The sequence below is a fragment of the Alternaria hordeiaustralica genome (genome assembly GCF_023758085.1).
Source record: "Alternaria hordeiaustralica strain BMP 2776 chromosome Unknown scaffold_1, whole genome shotgun sequence".
NCBI classification, from domain to species: Eukaryota; Fungi; Ascomycota; class Dothideomycetes; order Pleosporales; family Pleosporaceae; genus Alternaria; species Alternaria hordeiaustralica.
The window spans coordinates 2,012,062-2,024,465 of NW_026056773.1; the positions used below are offsets into that span (position 1 = coordinate 2,012,062).

General features: G+C 39.9%; 1 protein-coding gene across 1 annotated transcript; it reads right to left on the minus strand.

Annotated features, from left to right (window-relative positions):
• Window positions 1-1,470: 1,470 nt before the first annotated feature.
• On the minus strand, window positions 1,471-5,791 carry J4E84_000614 (uncharacterized protein; the record flags this gene model as incomplete). The annotated part of the gene is made up of 7 exons (XM_049383252.1): window positions 1,471-1,959; window positions 2,073-2,203; window positions 2,251-2,651; window positions 2,707-4,274; window positions 4,330-4,984; window positions 5,040-5,199; window positions 5,263-5,791. The coding sequence occupies 7 exons, from the start codon at window positions 5,789-5,791 to the stop codon at window positions 1,471-1,473; spliced, it is 3,933 nt and encodes a 1,310-aa protein (XP_049248770.1).
• Between the last annotated feature and the right edge of the window lie 6,613 nt (window positions 5,792-12,404).

Sequence of the window (12,404 nt, forward strand, 5' to 3'; positions counted from 1 at the left end):
CGCAACTGTTGGCGGGACTACGTACACTGACAACTGTCACCGACGCTTCAAATTGGGTTCTTTTTGAACTGGGCAATCAGGCGTCAAGAAGCTTGAGTCGCGGAGCTGTAAGTGGAAAGCCGACAGTCAGCGGATTCATGTGATAAACAATGACGTCTACACTTGACGCAGATGAACAATACGAAAAGACTGATGACAGCAACGTACCTATTTGATCGCTCAATTGTAAGATCACAAGAAGCACCTCACTCGCTGGATGGTCAACGTAGATACCGTCGTCAGGTTATGGGAGAAGGTCACGACGGCGGCCATGAGTTGTACCTTGACCATGGCCGTGCCCAGGATCCGTTCTTGCGTGTAGCCCATCCATGTCGATCGGCAGCGGCCGCGATGCTCGTCAGAGAATGGTCCGATGTCACTTCGTAAGAGCAGACCCTGACGGTCCGTTCCAACCTAGTGTCACCATGTGTGGTTCGCTAAGCAGGTGATGGCAGCACAACCCCCATGTCACTGATCTTCGGACGCGCCATCTGATAAGATGACGGAGCATAGCCCGTCGAGCAACAGCTTTTTCGGCACTGGTAAAGCGTATGACGGAGGCAAAATTTTCAGACGTGCCCCGCAGCGCTTGTCCTGTAGTTGCGTCGAGCGACGCGATCGAGTATAGTCTCCGTGGGGTCGTGGGTAACATGCGCGCTTGGCGGAGTAAAAGTTATCAGATGAAAATGAATCAATCGATCAGATTAGATGAAGAGATTTCTTGCGAGTTCGGAGCGGCCTCGGTCTTACTGGTGCACGCCCAACGACACCACCATCAACTGCATGTTCCGGCGTTGCTACTAGGCTCGGTTAGCACGCCGCAGCCGCCGATCATTCCAAGGTCCAGAAGCACGTCGTGCTAGCGCATAGTGAAGCAAGCTGATGACGAACGAGGCGCTCGAAGACGCCATCTTCCGCCCGTCAAGTCGCCCTCGCATCGCTGAGAGCAATATGCGGTAAGAGAAACAGGACATGCGCAGAGCAGAAGCGTTGACTTTGTGAATAGCTGTGGAACGAAAAGATTGCACCGGCCAGTCTTCGGAACAGTGCGCTCATTTGGATAAATGCATTCGTCCATGTTCCATCCTAGGGCCCACTGTGAGCATACCATTTCGTTAGCATGCAAACGCGGCAACATGTACTGAAGAGGATGCACCAGCGCGAACTAGGCAGGTTGAGGAGCAAACGCATGTACCATGCTTGACGCAAGAAGCATTAATTAATTATGAAAGTAACTATGATGGTACAGGAACAAACATTGTTCAACGCCTTCGAAATGCGAGGGGTGCTCCTATAGGTAGTCAAAACATGAGGGTACTGGTACATACGCATATTACAATGCGCCAGTCGCCTAATCAACACGCATCGAAGAGACGAACCGGTCCGAGGAGACTGCGAAATGAAAGGTCGATCAAGTGTATAAATGAGCACCTAATCCAGCTCCTGTGTTGCGACCATGGCAGCATAAATGCCTCCCATGGCTACGAGCTCATCGTGTCTGCCCTGCTCAACGATACGACCGCCATCAAACACGAAGATACGATCTGCATATTGCACACTCGCTAATCGGTGTGCTATCATGATGGTAGTTCGTCCTTTGGAGGCAGCGGCGATAGCCGTTCGGATGTCGCGCTCGGTATTGGCGTCCAGCTGCGATGTCGCTTCATCGAGAAGTAGGATCTCGGGATCACGTATGAGAGCTCGGGCGATAGCAAGGCGTTGGCGCTGACCGCCTGAGAGTTTGGAGCCATGTGCACCGACTTCCGTGTTGTAGCCCTCTGGAAGGCTCATGATGAAGTCGTGAAGCTCACATTCTTTGGCCACCCGTTGTATATCTTCATCGGCGACTGCGGTACCTGGCCGAGCGCCCAGTCCGATATTGAACTTCACGGAGCCTGGAAAGAGATCTGGCTCTTGCTCCTGCTGGGTGTCAGCCATCTTCATATGAAAGGCGCCCCATGAAGAGCCCCACGCTCGATTGAAATGTAACAGAATGAAGTGTGTGTTGATCTGAACGAGAATGGGTAACTTACCACAAGTGCTAGGCGAGCACGATGGTTTCGAACGGGTTCTTGGCGTATGTCTTGCCCATCAAGGTACACTTGTCCAGCATTTGGATCGAAGAATCTCTCTATCAGATGAATTGTACTCGACTTTCCAGCGCCTGGCGACGAAGTCAGTACTTATCGTGCGACGACCTCGTTGACTTACCGGAACGACCGACAAAGGCTACGTTTTCGCCCTGGCGAATCTGAAATGAGACGTTGTTCAAGGCGGGAACATTAGGCCGACTCTCATAGTAGAGACTGACGTTACGGAACTCCAGTTCTCCACGCACTCCAAATGTTCCATACGATGCTGAAGGGCCAGACAACAAAGCGCTACCATTGGATGCAGTGGTGGTAGCGGATTCCAAAGGCCTCAAATCTGTGATGATCGACGGCTTCTCGTCATGTAGAGAGAATACATTCTGCGCTGCGGCCTTGGCCCGAGTTATTTCGGGTGCCAAGCTGAAGAGCTGACCTGCGGATTGTGCAGAAAAAAGAAGCGCAGGGAGTACAATGAAGAACTCTCGTTGACTATAGTTACCGTTGCGCACTTGTTTAGACCCCCTGTCGCATCAATTAGCATGTGACTGATGGAAGCGGCATCAACATATATGCTTACCACCAGTACGCCAAAGAGTAGACGAAATATGTGACCGAGAGTGAAAAGGCGAGTAAAATGTTGCCAAGCACGCTGAACCTGAGGTGCTCCTCGTATGGCTTTCTGATTGCTTCTCGGTAACCATCCAGGAAGTGCGATTCCAAGCCAAAAACTGCAACGATCTGCATAGAAGAAGTGGCTTCGGAAGCGAGGGCTGCAGCGTCATTGTAAGCCGTCTGATGATGCTCTTCGGCCATAGCCAAGATACGAAGGCGCAGGAATCCAGCTAGAAGCATGACAGGTACAGCCGCCAGTAGAACAATGGCGATTTTCCATGCCACAATATGGGCCAGAACAATTCCGCCAAGAACAGACGTCGCAATGGAGAAGACGGTTCCGAGTATGACACCAGATAGACCACTAATACTGCCGCTATCAGAGTTCAGACGCGACATTAAAGCGTGATGAGAATGACCAGGCTTAGAGAACCAGGCAATGTCTTGTTGCAAGATAGTCCGGAAAGATAGATCTCGGACTCGTAAGGTAAGGTTTTCGGAGACCATGCCGAAAGCAGTTTTGCCGAAAGAGTGTGAAGTTAGAGCGATGATTGCCAGTCCGAAGAAAAGCAAACAGTAGAAAGATATTCTCCTCGTGAGATCGTCCGAGCCGGACGTGTCATTCAAGAGCTCAACCAAGTTGCCAAATATGAGCGCCTCTCCGATGATGACTCCACCACTGAAGACGGAGGAGATCAAACCGACAATTATAGCTGGCGTTTCACGGCGGCTCAATGCCAACGATCTGCGAATTAATGTCAAAGCACTCATCTTTGGCGCGTCGGTTTGTGATGCTGAAACCGGCCGGGAGGCATTGTTTGATTCGCCTGAAGACTCTCCATGCTCTTTGTGCGTAGAGCTGGCAGCAGATCGAATCGATGAAGTTGCTGAAGGCCGCCCTTTTTCGAATTGTTGTGCTTTGATAAGCTCTGCGTAGATGCCGTTCTTTTTGAGAAGATCTTGATGGCGCCCGTCTTCTTCTACACTTCCGTCTTTCATGACCACGATACGATCAGCATCTCGAACAGTTGCCAGACGATGTGCAATTATGATGGTGGTTCGGTTGGCGTTGGCTGAAGAACGACGTAGATTTTCCAAAACGATCGCTTCACTTGTACCGTCCATGGCACTTGTGAATTCGTCCAGTAAAAGCAGGGACGGGTTACCCACAAGCGCACGCGCGAGGGTTATACGTTGCTTTTGGCCTCCGGAAAGTTGAGACTGGGGTCCGGAACTGATCTTTGTGTGTATGCCCTCAGGAAGTCGGTCTAGGAAATCACAATATGCCTCTGTCGCCGCCGCCTCACACCGAGCAAGAATCTCGTCTTCAGTCAATCGTTCTCTTTCGGCACTTGGGATACCATGCTTGATATTATCCAGTATTGTTCCAGTGAAGAGAACCGGATTTTGAGTGACGAGTGCGATGTGTGTCCGCAGGCTGTGGACGTTGAATGACTTCAAGTTGTCGTTGCCGAGGTTTACGGCGCCATAAGTTGGATCGTAGAGCCTCAAAAGCAGGGATGCAATAGTAGACTAGGAAGAAGTGAGGTTAGCCAATGGTTTGTGCTAGTCGAAAGTTGATGATTACCTTTCCCGAGCCGGACGGTCCAACTAGACCCGTGACTTGCCCAGGCTTTATGCGTAAATTGATACTGTCGAGGATTCGCACAGTAGGACGAGCTGGGTATACAAATGACACCGATGAAAGCACCAGATCCTGTTCGAAATGTGTCCTGTCCGCCGGCTTTCCCTTTGGGGAATAGACATCGATATCGGACGTGGGATGATCGAGAACATCCATTACCGCAGCCCCAGCGGCGGCGGCCATTGCAAATGTCTGAATGAATGGACCGAATGACCCGACGACGAAAGAAGCGTCTAGTATGAGGAAGACGACTGCATAGATGGTACCAGCCTCAGCGCTGCCGTCTCTTAAGCGATCACCGTACCAGAAAGCAAGTGCGTTGGTCGCATATGCAACGAAGTAAACCGAGCCAAGCATGACAGCTCCTGCAACGCTCTTCCGGATTCCAACCCGCAAGGCAGATCGAAGGTGATGAACGTGTTCCTCGCTAAGCTGCTCGAACAGGCCAAACGCCTGCACGATCTGTACTGCGCGGATAGCACTCTCAGCGACCGAGGCAGCTTTCTCGGTGTATTGTGCAGCCTGCTTGGCGAGATCGGAAACTTGTTTAGTACCGAAATAGACAACGAATGCCATTGAAGGTATAACCGTGACGAACCTATGTAGCTATGTTAACGATTCTCTCTTGACATGACAGCGATGATGATAGTTACATTACTCCGGTCAGTTTTGCGTTTAGCATAAAACCCACAGTGAATGCGGAGATGAAGTAGCTTATGGATGCGATGAAGAGGCCCACCTTCTCCGAGGTACCGAGTTGAATGGTCTGTGTCTTCTCTGTGAGAATACTAGAAAGATCAGGCGAGACGGTGTCTACGAAAGGCAAATCGAGTCAATACATAGTCTATGCGAGGCATTTCTCGGGCATCTACGCACCATAGTAGGTCATGTCCATGCCTAAAGCACGATGCAAAAGTCTTTCTCTTGTTTTCCTACTCACGCGTTCTCCTATGACAGCCCAGCAAACCGCCCAAGCCCAGGTAATGACAAAATACCCGACTGCGACTGACATCATACGGAACAAGAGATGCTCCAGCTCGTCTGGGTTGGGTGGGAAGTTGTTGATAATGCGCCCAAGCACGACACCTATCAGAGGAAGCGGCAGCCCGGCCAGAATCGCAGTTACGATGCCCAAAATCAGAATCAGCTTGGAGCCAACATCATCCAGCTGCCTGTAGAGTGCAAAATAGGAGGTTTTGTTCAAGCCAAGGATTTGGCGGATGAATCGTTGACGAAAGACGGTGGGACCTTCAAAAGCCTGAGGCTGAACCGTCGCTAACGACGGTTCTACATGCCTTTCCCATTGCGTACTGTGGCGGACAGAGGGCTCATCCTCAATTTCACTTTCTTCGGAATCCAGAAGGGGTTGGCTCTCGGAGCTGTCATCGTCGTGATAGTCGGGCATTGTGGCGCGCGCCTGGCGTTGCGCAATGCGATTGCGGGTGTGCAGTGCTCGGCTGCTGCTCAGATGAGCATTAGCGAGCGAGAGATGCAGCGATAAACTTGCGACTGTGGACTAGAATGAGCGAGGATGCCATGGAGGCGATGTTGATAATTCAGCGTTGTTGATGTCACATCCATGGCCAACACGGAAGACGTGGTAGGAGCGCAGGACTAAATTAGAGTCTTGGCATGGTCATAGATGGCCGCCCTGCAACATGTTCACGCACCAGAAGGGCAGCGACAACCAGCGACTCTCTGAGCATCTGGAGAGGCCGCATGCGTAAGGCCTACCATATATACTCTGTCATCGGGCTGCAGCAGGTGAGTTCACATTAGGCAGTCGGGTGACAGCCTGACGGACGCGTGCAGCGTGCATCCCTAGCAGCAGTTGTAGGGCTGGGCTAGCGGCGACGTGAAGTCAGGTCAGGGGTAGACTGCCTGCTGCTGCATCTGATAATTTCTGCTCAGGGGATGACCCGCCTGGCATGTCACGCAAGCACGGGATTTTCGGCGGCATGCCCGGCCGCGTCTTCCCCACCAAGCAGCGGCACAGCTCCGAGGTCGCGTCCACCACCACGTTGCGACAGAATCTTGCGCACGACGCGTTTGCGCTTGACAAACTGATTCTGCTCCATAGCGTGGGGCAGTGGCTACACCTCATCCGACCATTAGATTTTTGTGGGTGACTATAGCCGCTAGCTAGTTAGGGTTATTAGGGGCAGAATAAGGCGTAAGCAATAGTTAGATTAGATAAAATTATTCTCTATATAGCTTAGCGTACTATATATAAAAGAAAACTAAAATCTAGCTCTAGAACGTATTAATAATATATTTATATCTTATCTTTATAGAAACTATAAAGGCGCTAGTACCTTCTCTACTAGTATTTAACGCTAAGTAGCTTAAAGTACCTTTACTACTTTTTAAGAACGCGTTTAAAGACCTAGATATAGCTTTCTTAAACCTTAAAATAGCTAATAATACACTAAATAAAAAAAGTAACTCTAAGCTAATTTAACCTATATACTACCTATAATGTCTTTATATTACGTTCTTAACACAATTTAGAAGAACTCTATTCTACTCTTTATAAGTAGTAATAGTAGCCTAGGCCTAATAGTAATATTATATAAGTATATTATAAGTATACTAATATAGCTTAAAAGTATACTAGGTAGCTACGTATATATTATCTACTTACTACCTACCTATATAATATAGAAAGATGCCTTAGGTAAGGCTATTAATATAAGAGGCCTAAGAATATAATATTAATATATTTCTAATATAATCTAGTTCTAATATAGAAAGGCCTAGAAATATAAAAAGCGTATATTCTCTTTACTTTTCTTAAATATAATTATATAACGTTAGAAGTATATTTATATAGGTATTAAGTATTATACTACGCTTACTAAGCTACTTAAGGCTTATTATTATTCTAAAATTATACCTAAGATAGAGAATATACTTAAAAGCCTAAGAGACACTATTATACCTAATAATAGAATAACTTGCTAGAAGTAGGTAGCTAGGTACGTTTAACGTATACATAATATATTCTTAACACGCTTCTACTAACTTTAAAAGCTCTACGCTATAACCTTTAAATACTTTATAAGTAGTAGATCTTATAGTAACTAGTAACTAAACTATAAACCTATATACTTCTAATAGTAATATAAAGTAAGAGACACTATAGATAGAAATACGTTTATAATACGTAGTAACTAAGTTGCAAAGTCTTACTAGTAATAAACCTTAGTTTATTAAGTGTATAGCCTAGATATATAAACTTAGATATACTAAGAAGTATATCTTTTACGCTATTAGTTCTAAAATAGACCTAGAATACCTTAAGAACTTATTTAATAATAGCTCTCTAGTAGAGAAAGATAATAAAAGAGTATATAATACTATAGTGTTAATATCTACTAGAACTCTAAGGTATAGTAAGTAACTTTATGCTATATTACGTTTAGCGCACGTTTATAATACGTTTTAGAATATAACTACTTTTATAAAGATAGGTAGCTAGTTAAATAAGCGTATAATAAAGCTAAGTACTATATTATAATTCTAGTAGATCTAGTATCTTATCTATATATAATTGTAACGTATTATAGAGAGTATATATATATTTCTCTTCTTTCTTTAATTCTAAGCAAAGACCTAAAGGCTAAGCTTCTTATAGTTATTCTTTCTATATTAACTCTAGGCCTTATACATAGTAAGTCTACTCTCTACACTTCTATAATACGTTATAATAATATTCTAATTACGTTTAGCTAAGGCTTTAGCGTTTTTCTAAGTCTAGGTATAGATTAAAAGTAAAGGCTTTAGGTCTATTAAGAAGATATGTGTTATGCTAATAAATAAGAATAAAATTAGAAGCTTACTTAAAACTTATAAAGCTATAATATACCTCTATAGCTCTAGTGTAAAAGGCGTTGTATATAAGCTTAGAACTAAGCATTAAGACCTAGCTATAGTAAGTAGCTAGTAACGCGCTAGAAACGTGTTTCTAATATAATATAGGCGTATATCTAACAAATATACTCTACTAATAATAGTATATTTATATACTACTTTCTTAATAAGTAAGCCTCTCTATTACTTTAATAAAATACGTTCTAGATAGATATATTATATAAGTGTATCTATAGTAAGTAGTCTAAGTTGCTCTTTACTATCTTTAATAAAGATACTATAAAATATAGATAAAAGTACGTTAATGCGCCTATAATATATTCTAAATATAATATAGTAATCTCTCTTAGAAAGGTTATTATAGATATTAATTTTATAGAAATATATATAGAGGCATTTACTAAGTTCTTTAAGCTCTATTTAGAGGCGTTAGAAAAGCTAATTTACTTCTACTATCTTTATAGAGATAGTATTATAAGTATTACTATTAATATAGATAATAAATAGTTATAAAGTTAGTTATATTCTACTAGATTGCGTTAAGAATACGTTACTAACATAATTCTATAGGCTAGAGACTCTTTCTCTAAGAATTTTTAGAAGTTAACTATAGATAGAAATAGTATTATCTCTACATAGTTTACCTGTATAAAGCTTACTTTCTCTATAGTATTAACTACACTATTTCTAACGCAAAGTATATAAAATACTCTATTTAGAAGCGTATAAAAGCTCTTCTTTATTACAAATTACTAGATAAGTATTATACTTATATTAGGCTTCTGTAAGGTATAAAACTTCTTTTAATTATAAATATAATACGTTCTTATAATATAGTAGAGAATAAATCTAAGGTAGTTATAGATTAGGTAGCTTATAAGGTATACTTTGTTATTATAAGTAGTCTTGTAAAGTGTAATAACTATATAGAGTAATGTATTTAGAACTTATTAGAGCGCACTTCTAACGTAGCTAAGTAAGCTAGTATAAAGTTATATTATAATAGAATTAATAAGACTTTACTTAAGGCTATTCTAATATAAGTACGTTTAAATATATTAAGAATGTACTAGTAACGTATTATAGCTTCTATAAGTAAGACCTCTAGAATATAGAGAAATATAAAGTAAAAATAGTCTATAGCGTCTACTATAAGAATAAATTACGCTATAGTTATATATAGAGGTACTTTAAGGCTATAGAAAAAGAGAGTAAGTCTACTGCGTGTAATATATTTTATACGCAGTCTTATTAAGTTTAGAGTAGAAATTAGAGTACTAGAACTTTATTATTATTAATAATAATAATAGTATCTTAGAGTAGGCTAATTTATCTAGTTTTATTATATAGAGTAGATAACTAAGAGGCAGAGGCTGCAGGCGCTCTTCTCTAGCCTACTCTTCTCTAGCCTACTCTTCTTTAGCTTGCTTCTCTCTAGCACTAGAAGCTAGCCTAGAGTAGATCTACTATATTGCGTTCTTATTATATTTCTAATACGCTTTTAGGCCTAACTCTTCTTAAGCTCTTAGGTAGTAGGTACTTAAAAGTAACTAGGCTATTATAGAGAGAAGAGCGCTCTTAAAAATTAAGAAGAAGAAGATAAAGCTATAAAAGCAAAGGCTATAACTAGAGAAATACAAGGTAGAACTAGAAAAGCATAGGTAGTAGCTTTAGAGAGATAACTTTAGCTAAATTATACTATAAACGCGTTCTAATTACAATCTAGTATAGTTACTATATATACTAGAGTCTATAGACAGAATACTAGCTAGTAGAACGTAATAGAAATACGTTATATGCACAATCTAAGCCTATATTAATCTTTACCTAATATAGCAAGGCGTAATAAATTTTCTCTTGCTAGCTTAGCCTCTTACCTTTCTTTAGAGTTAAGCGCCTACCTACTACTATTTTTTCTCTCTCTACCTTCTCTCTTTACTCTACTATAGAACTTAAGACTATGTATTAGTATATAAGTCTTCTAATAACGCGTTTCTAACATAATTTAATTATATTTAGAATAACTATCTATAGTATAGCTAACTTAGTGTTCTTTCTTAAGAGACACTACTATTTAGTAAACAGAATAGAAGTAGGTATTACCTTATCTACTAGAGAGAAATCTTCTATTACGCTTACTATTACTAGCTTAATAGGCTGCTTTGTAGTATAAGTACGCTAAAATTATATATAGAATACGTACTTACAACGTTATAGTAGTAGTTTAGTAACTATAGTACGCTAGTAAACTACGTTAAAAAATACTACTCTAACTACCTAGTAGCGCCTATACCTATAGAGTAATTATTAATAAAGTAAAAAAGAAAAGTAATATTCTTCTTTAGAGGTATTATTTTACTAAGAGACTCTACTCTTAGAGTATCTGCAAAAGACCTACTAGAACATATTTCTAGTATAATTCTATTACGTTTGCTAGCTAAGGTATAGGCTAAGGTATAGCATAAAGTACTACTCTAGCTAAACTAACCTCTACTACTCTAAGAACGCGCTTCTCTAGACTTAGACTATAAGCTTCTATAAGTAGATAGCTCTAAGTATAATATCTTACTATAGAGTAAAGCTAAAGATAATATAAATATATCTACTATACGTTCTGTATTAACTCTACTAGCTACGTCTCTAATAAGAGTAATATATAAGAGAAAGAAAGATAAAGCGTAGAAGAAGACTATAGAGGCTTTAATTTCTATTCTACTCTATAAGTCTACTAACTTAAAGCGTAAGTAGAAGAAGAGTAATATATATATCTTCTCTAACGCGTAGTAACTACGTTGCTAACATATATAAGTAAATTTAAATAAGGTTAGGCGCTTACTTTTAAACTAGAAGCTTCTAATCTAATATAAAACCTACAAATTAAAGAAGAGAAATAGTTAGTAAACCTATTTCTCTAGTAAACGCGTTACTTACATATTATAGAGTATTATTTAGAGGTCTTCTACTAATTAAGAAGATACTTTACTTTTCTAGATAGATAGTTAGCTTCTCTTTTTAATATATTATTATAATATTATATACTTCTATAATTAGATTAATATATCTATAAGAAACGTTATATAAACGCGTTATTAGCGCGTTTTACTGCTTAACTTAGTAATAGGTATAAGTTTTAGTATTTCTATCTATGCGTAGCTACGCGTAAGCTGCGCATATACTCTATAGCTACCTAGGTTATATAACGCTAAGCGTATTAGTTATAGATTAAGTAAGTTTAAGCAAAATATAATAATATTACAATTATAACGTAATAGCTTTTTTTTAGCTACTACTAACTTTATTACCTACTAACTACTACCTTAAATTACTACTACTTTCTGTAACACGTTATTAATAAGATAGTAACACGTTTCTTAATAAGATAGCTAATTATAGTTATTTACTCTCTCTAAGCTCTAGCGCTATAGTAAACTATGTAAGTTTTATATAAATATAACTAGAAGACGTATCTAATATATTTTAGCCTGCCTATTACGCCTACCTTACTCTACCTACTTTGCCTCTTCTATACCTACTCTTTAAAAAGAACGCTAATAGCAAGATCTTAATTTAATACGCTAAGCAGCGCTATAGGCACGCTCTAGAGAATAAAACTCTCTATAGTATAAGTTTTTAAAATATATTTTCTATATATCGCTAATATATTTAGGCTGTTATAGGTTCTTATAGCTCTCTTATAACTTACTATATTAACTAGTATAGCTCTATTATTTAGAGTAATACTTACTCTCTAGATAAAAGACCTAGTACTACCTTTATCTATAGTAAAAAGAGTATATAAACATGTTATCTATATATTTATAACATATACCTCTTCTCTTCTAAGTCTTTTTCTCTTTCTACTTTTTTCTTTTTTTTTATTCTTAAAGTTTTTTTCTTTCTTTTTTTTTGCCTTTTTTCTTTATTAGCAAAACATAATATAATTATAATTCTAATATATTTTAGAGTTCTATTAGATCTTAATAGATAACTATAACTTTAAGTATAACTGCCTACTTAAATAAGTACAAGACAATGCTTTAGTTTAATAAAATATTCTAGCCTAGGTCTAGTACCTTATAAACCTAGTCTACTATTAAAATAGTTATCTTTAAGAATAAGTAACATATTCTCTATATATTTACTAC